The following is a 15,118-nucleotide window of genomic DNA, read 5'->3' as shown; positions in this document are numbered from 1 at the left end:
ACTTGTAAATAAAAGAACGGTCACAGGAGCGCTGAAATGAAGCCAGGACAAGAATATTGGTGTAAACCACAATGGGTTTTGAAGGTACCCCCGTCTTCATCAGGTGGAACTTCGACTTAGGAGGTGGAGACACGGTATAATTCAGAGGTCCCCGATATCTGTTGACCTCGAACACTTCTGGCATCCTTGGTGTCACTCCCTTTAGAGCGACCACTGCTGCTGCCAACTCTGCACCGCTCGGTGACCACCTCAAGCGGTGGGTGCTCCTCAGTGTATCTCTTGGGGAAGATATGCTGACACACTGCTGCAAGAGGCTGCCGACATTAAAGCCTGGCCATGCCCCCTTATTTCCCCACGATGCACCTCTTCAGTCCCTCCCGGAAGTGAAAGAGGCACTTCTGGTTCACGGGCGCGCACTTCACACACAAGAAGGCCCGATTCCGGAAACGGCCCCCTCGCTGTGTCCAGTGGCCGATACCTGCACAGGGAGCCTCATCTCCACCTGCGCAGGGTGGCACTACCCGGCCCGTGGGATCGCACCATCCATGTCAGTCGAGGAGGGGTCTGGACAGGCAGAACACCACCAACAATGCCTCTGGCATCCCAGGCTCTGCCATTCCAACGGGGAACACATAGAGGCTGCTTCGACCCAGGTACGATTTCTTCCTGCAGGTTTCCATCAGCACAGGAAACCAACTGAGGGGGACCACCCCCTTTTAACCTGTAGGATCCCTGTCCTGGTGGACAGATCCCCTCTCACAGTAGGGTGCTGTCGTGACGATAGGAAAAAATTCATGTTTCTTAAAAATTCTAGGTCTAGAAGTCTTTTACTTGGTGTGGTCATTAGTCTAATGAGGAGATATCTTCTGACAGACTCCCGTATATATGAATGCTGAAATTCTAGCTATATAAGCTTGTGAACAGAAATAAAAATACAAAGCATTCCATTTGATAACAAAAAATGTAACCAATTTTTAATTTTATAATGGAAAATACATTTTATTTCCAAAATAAAAGTCACAGATGCACAAAACACAATGTAATTTGCTGAATAAAAGAGTAACTATAGAACAGGGAAAGACACTTAACAGCAAGGAGCAGGCAAACATAACAGATTTTAGAAAGCAGATAACTTTCAAACATTCAAGAGAAAAAAGTAAAGAAAACCCAAAAAATACTCCCTACGTAATAATTAGGGTGTAAGTAGGAGGTTGTATTGACACGCTCGACCTCCTATTAAATGACAAAAAAAAAAAAATCAACATACTGTACTAAGTTTTGACCAACAACCTATGGCTAATAAGTAGCTAGTTGATATTAATGTGGATGAAGTAGGGGTATTTCCTAATAAACCTATTGTGTACTAATACAGAAATACTTCTCCTTTCCATGAGAATTTAAAAATGAAATAAATAGAAAAGTACTAAGATATGGCCAGAAATGTATCTACCATATTAAGGGAGTCACTTTCTGCTTCTTTAAGGCACACCTAACCACGATGAAGAATCGGTGGCAGGTCGTAAAACTATTTAGGTTCGCTGAGATTGGCTTTGTCATCTAGTTTGTGTGCAAATAGTTATTTCTCTCCTCGGTAACATTACATAAAAATCCAACATTCCAAAAAACATTTGTATTGTATATGGAGAGTTGTATCTAAAAAGGTTTGTATGTACACGCTATACATATGTCCTGAGTGCGGTTCATTATATCATTAGTTTGTCTTTGAGATCTATTAATTATTATGAGGTTTTTAAACAGTAGAACCATGAGAATACAATTCTTACAGAGCTAAAAGGTTTAAAGGGGTCATCCAGTTTGGACAACCCCTACCAATCTAAAGGATCCCTTTGTAATTAACTAATCCCACAAACTGCTGTCACCGCCAGGGAGTGTTCCATTCTCCTACAGCAACACGGCAGGAGAAATGAGGTACTACACAGCGGCAACTGAAATCAATGGGCTGTGTGTATAATGCTCCAGAAGGGAAATACGATCTTTGAGGCAACTTTGTACCATGGGTTAAAGAAGTGTGGCCCAAATGGAGGATCACCTCTACATCTGTATTCTTTAAGGCTATGAGCAGACAGTTTTTATTGTCCTTGATGCTTTATAGAACAATTTTTTTTTTTTTTTTTTTTTTACAAGAAGAATTTTTATTTTCCTGAAGCAGTTCTGAAGAATTTTTTTATTGTGTGTTTTGCAGCTGGTTGACTGGATATGTCAAGTTAACAGTGGATGCAGAAGAATCCGCCTCAAAGTAGTGACATGCATTTTAATTTTTTTTTCCTTAGCGTTTTTCAAAACCTGAATAAAAAAAAAATACTTAAAATGCTCTATATGTGAACAGTAAATCAATTTAATATTGAAATGAATAGGAAGTGTTTTTCCTAGTATTTTTTTTTTTTTAGACTCTGGCGTTTTTGGCATATCCACTCCAAGAAACATCCCCAAGAAAACACTGTGTGAACAAAGTCTAATAGAAGTCAGAGGAGGATCATTTTTTGAATACGAGAGAAATGCTACCCAAATTTAAGAAGCCCTCGACTAGGCATTATCACTTGATGAAAATTTCCAGAATATATGGACAAGTAAACTATGGCATAGATTTTTTGCGTATTTCTTTCTTTTTGAAGGCCAGTATTTTTTTCTTTTGAGTACTGAATTCTAGGAAAGAATACAAAAAATCCTTAGCCACAAAGGAAACATTTAACAAATTAAACAGGTAATGATTAAAAAAAAAACAAAAAAAAAAAAAACCCTTTCTTGCCATTGCTGAACCTATAACTAAAATATATACATATACACAGTAGCTTAAAAAAAACAAAAAACAAAACATATGGTATATGAGAAGTGAGAGGCCATTTCTGCTATGCTCTGGTTGTAAACTTATAGGGCGGATTATCTGCCTCCTGGCAGCAATATGGAAAAACGGATGCTAACTTTGAAGGATGTGGCGTCACCATAAAAAAAAAAAAAAAAATTATGAGAAGGTAAAAAAAACAAGATGTGGAGAGCTCAAATAGAGGTCCAGAAATGCACGATTCATAACAATCTTACAAAAGAAAGGCACGGACAGAAGTGTGTGTGGCATTTCCTGACCAAACTTGCTCTCAGACCTTCACAATATAGAACAGCAATCCGGGGACGTTAAAAATTCGATACAGTAATCAAATATTTTTGTAAAAAGTGACAGCTTGGGGAATATATATCAATTCTATTATCTACTATCCTTACAAAAGTCAGTTGCTTGAAGGACTCAGGTCCTGAACTGACCTGAATGATCTGAGAATGCTTTTTCCCACTGAGACATTACTTAAAAAATAAGGCCCTATTCACACAGCCATCATTATAGTCTAAAGTCTGGAAACCAACGTCAAAATATTCCATTTATTACAATAGAATTTTTTTTTGCTTTGCCAAGAGACAGTATGTTGCTTCAGTCTCTGCCTTCAAATCAGAGGCAAACTGTTCTTAAAGTGAACCTGACAGCGGATACATGCTGCCCGATCCACCCGCAGCACGTATCAGGCACTGGCTGCATGATCTCAGTCAAGTATGTTTGAGAAAAACGCTAGAGACTGAGCTGCTTGGGAAACTAGTTAGGATGGTGGGTCCCAGGCAGCTTGTCCTCACCCACTCCCCTAAAGTGACAGGTCACTCCCTATACACAGGCACACAGACCCTGTCAATCCAAAGCAGATGGTGGGGAGAAGCTGCCGGGACCCGGCTGTCCTGTCTGAAGCACTGCAGTGCACAGAGTCGGACATCCCTTGCCGAGATCATATAGTCAGTGCCTGATACATGCTACTAGTGGATCGGGCAGCATGCATCCGCGGTCTGTCAGGTTTAATCTTCATTGGCCATACCACAAGTGTCAGGTGAATGGATGACCTACGTGCCCCCTCAGCTGTCAATCTGCTTAATCCACCCCTAATGTGATCACATTTTTGTCTATGTATGTGTGTTGACCATTCTTTGGAATGTGAAGTATGTGATTGTATTCCAGTATACTGATCCATCAGATCTGATTTACCATGATACTAGCATATATTTTTTTTTACTTTATGCTATCTGTAGAAAGAGGAACATGTGACTTTCTAGGTATTAAAAATATATTATATATCTTTCTGCATGGCTTTTCTTATATAACATAGATAACAAGAGCTGGGATCTATGATAATAATGTGCAAAATGGCTTCTTCAGAGTCACAGTTGTGTTTTTGGTATATGAAGAATTAAATTTTGGGTGGTACACCACACACAGATTGTTTAAACACACAGCTATCCAGACAAGGAAACTAAAGCTGGCCATATCGGAGATAGTTGGCAACTGGACATTTCTTGCACCAGACTCCCTCATGCACATACATTTTCCACAAAGAGCAAAGAAAGCCTCTGGCAGATACTTCTGTCAGCAGCTTATCTCCCCTAAAAACTAAGCCATCATCTGCCTGAGAGAGTCAGGAGGCCCTCATAGACATGAAATGGTCAGCCAATCTCACTGAAATTAGCAGGTTTGACCGACGTTCACACAATAAAAGTATGGAGGCCTTAAATGTGTTATTTTTATAAAACAATCCAAATTTAGCTAAAATCGTCAAAACGGGAACAAGATAGTAACTGTATCTTGTATATAACAAAAACATTATCTGACCACCAGTGTCCTGCTTCTACTCCCATGGGGTAGAAAGGTACACGAGTACCCCCAGGAACAGCGCCACTTTTGTTTATGCACCGTGTTTGGTATTACTACTGGGCTTCATTCACTCGCATGGCGTTCAGCTGCAATACCAGTCATGGACTATAGACAGGAGAGGTGCTGTTTTACAAAAATAGCTGATATTTTTTCCCAATCTCATCCTCATGTTAGAGGTCTGGGGAGTGACTTATCTTGCTAACAGTACCACTATTTAAAAGATTCACTTTTACAAGGAAGGCCATTGATATTATGTTGCCTTGTTTATATAATATGCCCTCAATCACGTAACACGAGAAAGCGGATGATGAGAGTACATACTGCACCCAGTCCTGAGGAAATAGAATTTTTTTGTATAAAAAGTGACCGCTAGTGACAAAATAGTAAATCACACCACTACCATATCTCATTGAGCAAGATGGTGCAAAATCTCCAGTCGCTACAGTGTAAGTGTAAACAATAGGAGGAATAATTATAAAACTTTGTGAAAATGAAAATTCAATGAGTTGTACATAAAGATCATGTCCCTTTTCACATTCTTGCACACCTATAGAAACAGGTCAGCTTGGCTCTGATTTGTTGCCAACCTTACTAAAGTCAGGATTTCAGAGTTTAGGTCATACTTTAGTATAAGCGACCATTAAGGGTAAGTTCCCGTAAACATATACTGGACAGGTGCTAAATGAATTATCGCTGACTGGCACCCCACCAATCACTAAAACAGAAGACCTAAAGTCCTTTTTTCGTGGGACACCCCTTTTAAATAAGACAAAAAAATACACTTTAATCAATATATCTTACAATATAAAAATATGTTCCATTATTGGATTTGGTAAAAATAAATGTGCTGTGCTGAGAATCTTATAATGTGCCTTGTAATGGCTGTGTCTGACCGTGTAGGGACATGGTCGGATTATAACATATCTCCTGGGCAGGGGAGGAAGCAAAAGAGTATACACACAGGACAGCAGGGGATCAAAGCTGCTGGTTTGTGTAAGGAAAAAAAATCCCTGCCTATTTAAAAACTTGTTTTACCTCACAGAAAGAATTACCTGTGATCCCCTGCTGTAATGTATGTATACTCTTTCACTTCCTCCCCTGCCCAGGAGCTGTAGTATGATCAGACCATGTCCCTGTACGGTCAGACACGGCCATTACACAGGGGCACATTTAAAAGATTATCTAGGGACATGAAGTTTTTTTTACAACTGTGGAACTTCTTTTTATTCTAAGATGTATTAATTAAAATGTACTTTGTTCGTGGGAAAATTCCTTTAAGTCTTATTGAGCATAGAAGTTATAGACCTTGCATAGAGCACTGGTCCACACATGATCACCAATGCTTCATTCACACATGGGAACTTGGGCTCCTTGTTTTTGGGATAAGTGGGTGCCTTAGTATCCGGATACCAAGCAATCATGCATTTATCATCTATCCTGTGGTTAGGTGTAATGTCGTTTGTAGGACAAACCCTTTAAATTAAGGGCAATATAAATGTAACAATTTTTTTGTCCCAATAAATCTTCAATATTCTCAACTAAAAATACAATTAAAAATCTGACGTGGCATTATCACAGTGCAAACTTAATGTTTCCCTAAAAAAAACAAAGTTGAGGGCAAAACTTCTAGACCTTGCAAAATCTAATCTGATCTCCAGAAAAAAATGAGGTTCCATTGAATGAATGTCATGATGTCACTGTATCATGCAGGCCATGTAGCCAGGGCCTAAGGGTGCAACCTAAGGGGGCAGTATTCTGGGCGTCATCCATGTACAGAAGTTTGACAAACTGAGAAGTATGAGATCTGAAAATGGTATTGCACTGCCAAAATAGAAATCGCTATTCTTTTACAAATCACCAAGCATCTATTCATCACGAGGGACGTTTTGAGCCTCTCAGTGGAACTGAAAAGGGGTGCCATGACCTAAACCACCTGATTAACGCTGCAGGTTCCATTTCTTGTGCATTGATGGCAAACTGTAAAGATTAAGAGGGATCTCTTATAGGAATGAAGAATGTGGTTGTCATGTACAAGGCAAGATAATTGTAGGTCACTTTTCTATTGTTACATATCTCATAGGACGCTGCGCAGACTTTGTGAAGTCATGGGAAGATTCCTCTTGTGTTTGTCACATGCCATGCTGCCCTTGTGTTCTGGTTGTAATGAGGTACTACAATACATTTCTGGAGGTCTTTTTATAATGTCCCCAATATTATCGAAGCCATTTCAGAAAAGTGGAAACAAAAAGAAAAGTAATAAAATAGAAACATTTCATATAATTAGTTATATTTTGAAGTATATATATTTTTATATATATATTTAATGTTAAATAAACTTAAAACCCTGATTACTCCTAAGTAGGGTTCATTTATATTAGCTCTCTCACCTTTTAACCCCAAACTGGGGCTCAGATATGGAGAACGCTCTACATATCGTGAAGTAAACATGATTGACATCTAGCATGATCCGAATCTCCGCTGACTACGGCCTTTACTCTGCTTAAGGCTAATTGCGTTGCAATGTTTCACAATTCACTCAAGCCGTGTAAGGGATATATACTGACACAAAGATAAAAATCCCAAACTAAATAATACGTAACGAGGTTGTTCACCCTCTGTATGACCTACTTATATCCCCATAACATAGAGGAATCCTCGCTCGTCAAAACACCAGCTGACAGCCATAAGGGCATTTCGGTTTTCAGGATGGGAGGCTCAATGTCCTCAGTTCCTATCCATTGCAACACTTAAACGTAACTCCATAGACAACGTGTGGATGGAACTGAATACCTAGTCTCCTTCTGTGCTGCAGTTTAAAGCACTATATGATGACTTATCTTCTGAAGAAAGGTGGCCAGGGCATCACCACCCCCAGAATGGGAATATTAAGAATATAATGGGAGATACAGTTTTCTTGTCAAAAAGTACCATAAAATAAACGAAAGAAAATAAAACCTACTGATCACCATGCACAAAATACCAAAATTAATTTTGTGAAAACAATTCACATTTTGATTTTTGGAGGCAGTGAGGCGCGGGTTAGGACTACATCAGGATTGGGCATGAGGAATCCACTGGCTGTTATCCATGGGTCTTCGGAGAAGCTCTTCCACATGCCTTGCCACATCCATACTATCATCTAAGTCAAAATCGCCATCAGGATCCAAAACAGAGTCAGGACTGCAGGGAAGAAAAAAAAAAGTGTTTTCAGTGTGGTTAAAAAGGAGCCACATCCCCTCTGATTTGAAACTGCAACTGCATCCCCCTCCTCCCGATTTTCTATTTACTCTTAAAACACTAAACTGAGCTTTGAGGAAACAACAAGGTTTGTAAACATTCATAGAAAACCCATAGAAAGGGAAGGAAAAAGCTTCTCTAAGGTAAATTATTTATCAAATGACAAGATATCACATTTTTTACTACCTATTCTCCAGATCGTGGTGAATCAGAGAAGTCGGCGACTCAGTCGGAAAGTGAATGTATGAGCAAACCAGCATCTCCTCATTGGAGGCAACATTCAGGTGACAAATACCCCAAACCCTGATGTTGAGATCATCAGATTGGTTAGTGACACCAGCCACGAGATCAGTGGCGGTCCAGTTTTCTTTTTTTACCCCCATCCCAGGCTTTAGAACTTTTTAGTACTAGTAAAAAACATCTTTGCTAGTCAGTCTCCTCCAAATGGAATACACTGTACATGCAATTACCGGTTTTCAGCTGAATTTCACTTCTGCTTATTTACAACACAACAGGTGTGGCCACCTTTAGTTTCAAAACTGTATCAGAGCATCAAATCTCCTAGGTACACTTGCACAGTAATTAAAGGAACTCGGCAGAAACGTTGTTCCAAACACCTTGGAGAACTAACTACATCTAATACATAAAGCTCAACGTGTGTGTGTGTGTGTGTGTGTGTGTGTGTGTGTGTGTGTGTGTGTGTGTGTGTGTGTGTGTGTGTGTGTGTGTGTGTGTGTGTGTGTGTGTGTGCGCGCCCGGGATAGGCATCTGCGCCGTCGCAGCTACAGCCACAAAATTTGGCACAGTCACATGTCTGGACCCCGAGAGCGTCCTAGGCTATGTTGTGAGGTGAAATTTTAACCCCGCGCGTTCCAATTCACCAAACAATTTTGCCCCTATCTACATAATGGGGAAAAAGTGTGCGCGTGTCAAGCCCCGTCCCTCATGTCATAATGCCCCTATCTACATAATGGGGAAACAGTGTGTGCGTATCAAGCCCCGCCCCTCATTATGATATCATAATGGTTGACTATGGGATGGAGGATGTGCGATGGGTATATGGGAACTGGACTATGGGATGGAGGATATGTATGATGGGTATATGGGCACGGGACTATGGGATGGAGGATGTGTGATCGGTATATGGGCACTGGACTATGGGATGGAGGATATGTATGACGGGTATATGGGCACGGGACTATGGGACGGCGAATATGTATGATGGGTATATGGACACGGGCCTATGGGATGGAGGATATGTATGATGGGTATATGGGCACGGGCCTATGGGATGGTGGATATGTATGATGGGTATATGGGCACCGGACTATGGGATGGAGGATAATTATAATTTGTTATAACTAATCACAGTTAGTTACTATGCCCGGGCAGCGCCAGGCTCTTCAGCTAGTAGATTAATATTAATGTAGGACTGCACAAGTCCTTCTATCTCTTCATGTAATTTCAGACAGACTCATGATGCTGAGATTAGGGCCCTGTGGGGGCTATATAATCACTTCCACAACAAATTCTTTTTTTTTTTTCTCTGAAGAGAGTTCTTAATGATATTGGCTCCACATTTGGGGTCATAGTCCTGCTACTGAATAAATTTGGATCCTATCATATGCCTCCCTGATGGTATCACATGATGGATAAGTAGCTGCCTTTATTTCTCAGAATTGAGGACGTCATTAATCCTGACCTGCTTTCTGTTGCAGCCAAATATTTCAGATTTTGACTCATTAGTCCAGAGCATCTGCAGCCATTTTTCTGTACCCCAATTCTTATATTTTTATGCATAGTTGAGGCGCATGGCCTTGTTTCTATGTAGAAGATATGGTTTTCATTGAAATTCCTCTATAAAGACCACTTCTGGCCGAACTTCACCGAATAGTAGTAGTTGCTGCCAATTCTCAGCTGATGGCACTGCTGGACATCATCTAATTTTTACGGGAAGTAAGCACATGTCTCATTTGCTCCACAAAGTTTTCTTGGTCAACCACCTTATCTACAGGAGGTGAGAATACAGACCTCCCAAATAGGCTGCTGGATCCCCTGATGAATCTCTGAGAGGGAAGAAATGCGTCGGGAGGAGGTCTTTTGTCCTGCTTCTATCCCCCTGGTGCCCTTAAAAATGGACATTTATTGGAGACATACATCTGCCTCTATGTCCTGATGGGCTTAACTATAGGGGTGATATTCACCAGTTTGGACATCTGCTAAACACTGGGTGAGCGTTACATTTACTGCATAATGCTTGTATATACAGAACATGGTAATGTTTACTCACTCTGAACTGAGATTGTAGCTATATACCACTCTATTAGTCTATTATTAGCCCTCAGCTTGAGTCATGTTATCTGTGCAATGGTGGTGAAAATCATAGCCCCTCCGTTATATTATTTTAGTGGATAAGAAAGCTACTTTGTGGTGTATATTGTTTTCACCTACTCTTTCATAACGCTTATAATTTTCAGTATTTAGGGAGATAACTATTCACATTCTCCTCTTTTCAGCTGCTAAAGGTATACAAATTAGGCTACACAAGCCTTTTAATTGGGGTCTGTTGTATGTGTTGTGTCTGTTTACATTATAGTTTTTAATAATTGAATAAAAATTATAGAAAACCCTTCAACCGCTATAGCTATTGTTTACTTTGGGGTGTCGGCCATTGTCCAGGTTTTTTTTTTTGGTCCTTTGGTCATTTTCTAAAAGTACCAATTGCTGTATACAACCACCTTATCTACAGTCCTCAACGTTACCCATTTATTTGTGCTTCTTCGAAAGTGCTTGAATAGCACAAATTTTGAAACTTCAGTCTTCTGTGAATTCTTTGCATAGGACGGATCTTTGCTGATGCAGTATAACGACAATGTGTCATATTGCTGTGCTAAGTCTTGCCACTGTGTACGACCTGTGATATCAAATGGTCTTAAACAACCTCACCTTCACAGTAAAGTTTAGCTGTTCCGTACCCAGTTTAAAGCCTCCCACACAGCTGTTTCTGTTTCAGGTAATGGTTGTGTTACAGCATACATGAAAATGTTGATCATAGTCATCTGTTTGGGATAATTGGTTACTCATACACCCAACTATAATCCTACAAAATCCCTGATTTTGTTGCAATTAGAACTGATAAAGTCTTGAAGGCAGTGGGCGATCCTACTAAATATTGATTTGATTTAGATTTTGCTTCTGTTTATTCATTTTGATTTTCGTTAAGTAATGAAATTAAACTATTAAAACTTCTATTTTGACTACATTCTTACTTTGCAGCAGTTTTCCACACCTGCCTAAAACTTTTGAACAGCGCTGTGACACAAAGGCCCTGTATCATTTTGGGGGGCTTAGCCACTTTCCTTATTCGTTCTGCGGTAGGGGGGACTCGAGTGGAGCTGCACCAAACATTGCAATTTTTCAAAAAGTGGAAACTGATGACTCAAATGGAAACACCTAGAATTGCTAAACTCCATCCACCAAGTGAAGAAAAAAAAACAAAAAAAAAAAAAAACAGGTGAGCACTAATAAAATATACTTCAAAGAAAGGTGCAAATATAATTGGGTGCAAGCAAAAAAAAAAAAAAAAAAAAAAAAAGTGCAAGAGCAATGATGAATTGGGGCCAATGTGTTCAAATGTAATTTGCTCCAGTGTGTGGACATCTCCTCTTTACTATCTACTGAATGACAAGCAAAGGAAGTCTGATTTATCACATACATATCAGTGTATTACACAGCGTATAACTCACTTTTGCTGGTACAAGTTATAGTGTGACGGAGTACAAACTGCAGGGGATGGTGCCTGGTCCATGTAGCTGTTTGGTGGGATTACATCAGTGGTCACAAACCTTACAAAACAAAAAAAAAAAGATATATATATATATATATATATATATATATATATATATATATATATATATATATATATATATATATATATCTCAGAGCCATTTGTTCTAAACACAAAAAATGATGATTAGTAGGATATGAAGTAGGTTATCACTATACTATAAGATGCATGTACATTTACATTGAGTAAACAGAAGTATCATGATACGTAATAGAACAGAGGATGAAGACTAAGGGGATGGGTCATGAATTCTTGTATTCAGGGATGATTTATACATATAGAGAATGGATGCTTACTCTGGGACCACTTGCTTTATGGCTGGCTTCACATAGCCGTCTGCTTTTGCTAAAGGGAATGAAAATAAAGAAGAATTAAATCACATACCAAGTGTCACCAAACTTCTTATTCATGGCTGCTTTTGATTACCAACAGACTACAGTGAAAAGCAAACACATATACCTGAAAATACGCAAGGATACATTACGCCTGACTGAGCAATTGGCTCATATTTTATTATCAGGCCTTACATTCGAGTAACTAATATTTTTGGCCTGACTGATATACAACTATATGCATCTTATCGTTACCTAATATTTAAGAGAATTTACCCAACAAAGATTACAAACTGAGTAGATAACCCAGACCAGTAGGGAAAAGCAAGTTCACAATTAGGGTGCCACCGATTACTGATCCTTCCATGCCAATTCCCCTTAGCTGATCGATTGGGAACACTTGCTGCATCCACTGCCCTTTGTATTTCTTTAGAAGGTACAATGATACATGTCAATGCTGCCATGGGGCAGTAGTGTTCTGCGCAGCAAAAATTGCAGTATTATGGACTGCAGCATTTTTACAATAAGGTTTTCAATAGTGCAACTTGTATAGATGAAGCATTTTGTTTTAATGCACTTGTACAAGGTGTGACTGGAGAAGGAAATTATGTATATCTTAATATCAGAAACAATAAGGATAGAAAGCTACGTACAAAATGTGACAATCTAGGATCAATAAGCAGCTAGCTCACACATGCAGACACATACAGGGTGATCAATAGGTGGGTCAATCTTACAAGGATTGCAGAGCACTGGCGTGTAATACTTTGAGAACACTTCGTCTTTTGGCCTGTCAGGATACACATAGATGAGATAGTTCAGATCTCCAAGTCGGTCCGCCAGCGAACGTACTGAAAAATCTCGGCTGGTAAATGGCATCAAGTTCCACAAGGCCCTCTCCGCTAAACAGACACATTACAGGCGTGTTAGCTCACGAAGGGAAGCAAAATATCTGAATTTGACAAATTATGTCAGAATTGCATAAAAAATTTAACTTTTACTATGAGCTGGACTAGGAAACATGATTAATATAAAGACTCCTTTCTCTAGCGCCATCTACTGGAAGCAGCAATCCTAAAAGTTAATATCAACTCTAATGAGCCTTGCAAGCAGGGCTGTGGAGTCGGAGTCGTGGAGTCGGAATAAAATGGACCGACTCCTAAAATATATAATAAATTTTGTACAGTAGTTCAATGCAGAATGTGCTGAATATTTTTTCATAGGAATTTGGGAAAGTTATGAAATCTCTATATATAAAACTGAATGTATGTATGTATGTGTGTATCACCAACCAATCACGAAGCATCTTTTATTTCACCAGAGCAGTTCAAAAGAAGCTGAGCTGTAATTGGTTGCTAAGAGCAACAGTTTTCCTTGCAAACAATTACTAAGCATCTCATTTCACCAGAGCTGGTTAAAAGAAGGAGAGCTGTGATTGGTTGCTATGAGCAAGTTTTCCCACTTGACAACACCTCAGCAGACACTGACATGGTGGGAGAAATCTAGCATCCCTGGGAACATAAGCTCCCTGCCATTGTCTGCCCCCCTGAAAGGAGCAGAGTGCACATGACAGAGATGAATGCCCCTCCCGTTCCCATATACCCATCACACATCCTCCACCCCATAGGCACATCTTCCCTCTTAAAAGGGATCATTGGTATGGAAGTCAGAGCAGATCCCTCAGCGCTCTGGGTTTGACCCCAGGCCTCTCTTAAAGGGGTCATTGGTATGGAAGTTAGCGCAATTCCACTAAGTGCTCTGGTTCTGACCACAGGCCTCTCTTAAAGGGATCCCCGTAATGAAAGTCACGACCGTTCCACTCAGCTCTGTGGTTCTGACCCCAGGGTCTCTTAAAGGGATCATCGGTATGGAAGTTAGGGCAAATCCACACTGTGCTTTGGTACTGACCCCAGGCCTTTCTTAAAGGGATCCCCGGTATGGAAGTCAGGACAATTGCCTTCTAATGCTCTGCTTCTGATTCCATGCTCTCTTAAAGGGATCCCCAGTATGGAAGTTAGGGCAAATCCACTCAGCGCTCTGGTTCTGACCCCAGGCTGACGTGGGATATTATGGGTAGTAGTCCGGTGGCTCTGGCTGACGGGATGATGAGAGATATTAGGGGGAGTAGTCTGGTGGCTCTAGATGACGGGATGATGTGGAATATTAGGGGTAGTAGTCCGGTGGCTCTGGCTTATGGGATGATGTGGGATATTAGGGGTAGTAGTCCGGTGGCTCTGGCTTAGGGGATGATGTGGAATATTAGGGGTAGTAGTCCGGTGGCTCTGGCTGATGTGGGATATTAGGGGTTACTAGTAGTCTGGCGGCTGTGACGGGATGATGTGGGATATTAGTGGTAGTTGTCCGGTGGCTCTGGCTGATGGGATGATGTTGGATATTAGCTGTAGTAGTCCGGCGGCTGTGACGGGATGATGTGGGATAATAGTGGTAGTTGTCCGGTGACTCTGGCAGGCGGGATGATGTGGGATATTGGGGGTAGTAGTCCAGTGGCTTTGACGGGATGATGTGGGATAGTATTAAGTTACGTACCGGTAACGGTATTTTTCGGAAGCCCATGACAGCACCACGAGAGAGGGGATCCGCCCTTTAGGAACAGGAAACCTACAGATACAAAAAGGGCGGCACCTCTCCCACGCATCAGTTGGTTTACAGAGCTTGAGAGGCTACCATGGTTAGTACACAACATATAATATATACATCTTATCTACCCTATATAGCAGAAATATATATATATATATATATATATATATATATATATATATATATATATATATATATATATATATATATATATTTTTTTTTTTTTTACACCATCTCCCACATACCGTAAATTGTGGACAATCTTCTAAAGGAGTGCACCCCTATATGTGAACAAGGGAGGGAACTAAGGGTGCTGTCATGGGCTTCCGAAAAATACCGTTACCGATACGTAACTTAATACTTTATTCGGACTCCCATGACAGCACCACGAGAGAATTACAGAGATGT

General features: G+C 40.3%; 1 protein-coding gene across 1 annotated transcript in view; it reads right to left on the bottom strand.

Annotated features, from left to right (window-relative positions):
• Positions 1 to 947: 947 nt before the first annotated feature.
• The window catches only part of LOC141086374 (signal transducer and activator of transcription 5B), a 247,273-nt gene continuing 233,102 nt past the window's right edge, over positions 948 to 15,118 (bottom strand). The window contains exons 17-20 of the mRNA XM_073572342.1: positions 12,850 to 13,014; positions 12,077 to 12,125; positions 11,680 to 11,778; positions 948 to 7,876 (exon numbers count right to left, since the gene is read on the bottom strand). Of these exons, the coding sequence (XP_073428443.1) occupies positions 7,747 to 7,876; positions 11,680 to 11,778; positions 12,077 to 12,125; positions 12,850 to 13,014 (443 nt within the window). The 3' untranslated portion in view covers positions 948 to 7,746. The remainder of the gene's footprint in view (positions 7,877 to 11,679; positions 11,779 to 12,076; positions 12,126 to 12,849; positions 13,015 to 15,118) is intronic.

This window comes from Dendrobates tinctorius, unplaced genomic scaffold (assembly GCF_039654945.1).
Source record: "Dendrobates tinctorius isolate UK_male_01 unplaced genomic scaffold, ASM3965494v1 ptg000032l, whole genome shotgun sequence".
NCBI lineage: Eukaryota > Metazoa > Chordata > Amphibia > Anura > Dendrobatidae > Dendrobates > Dendrobates tinctorius.
This window is presented reverse-complemented; position numbering and strand designations above follow the sequence as displayed.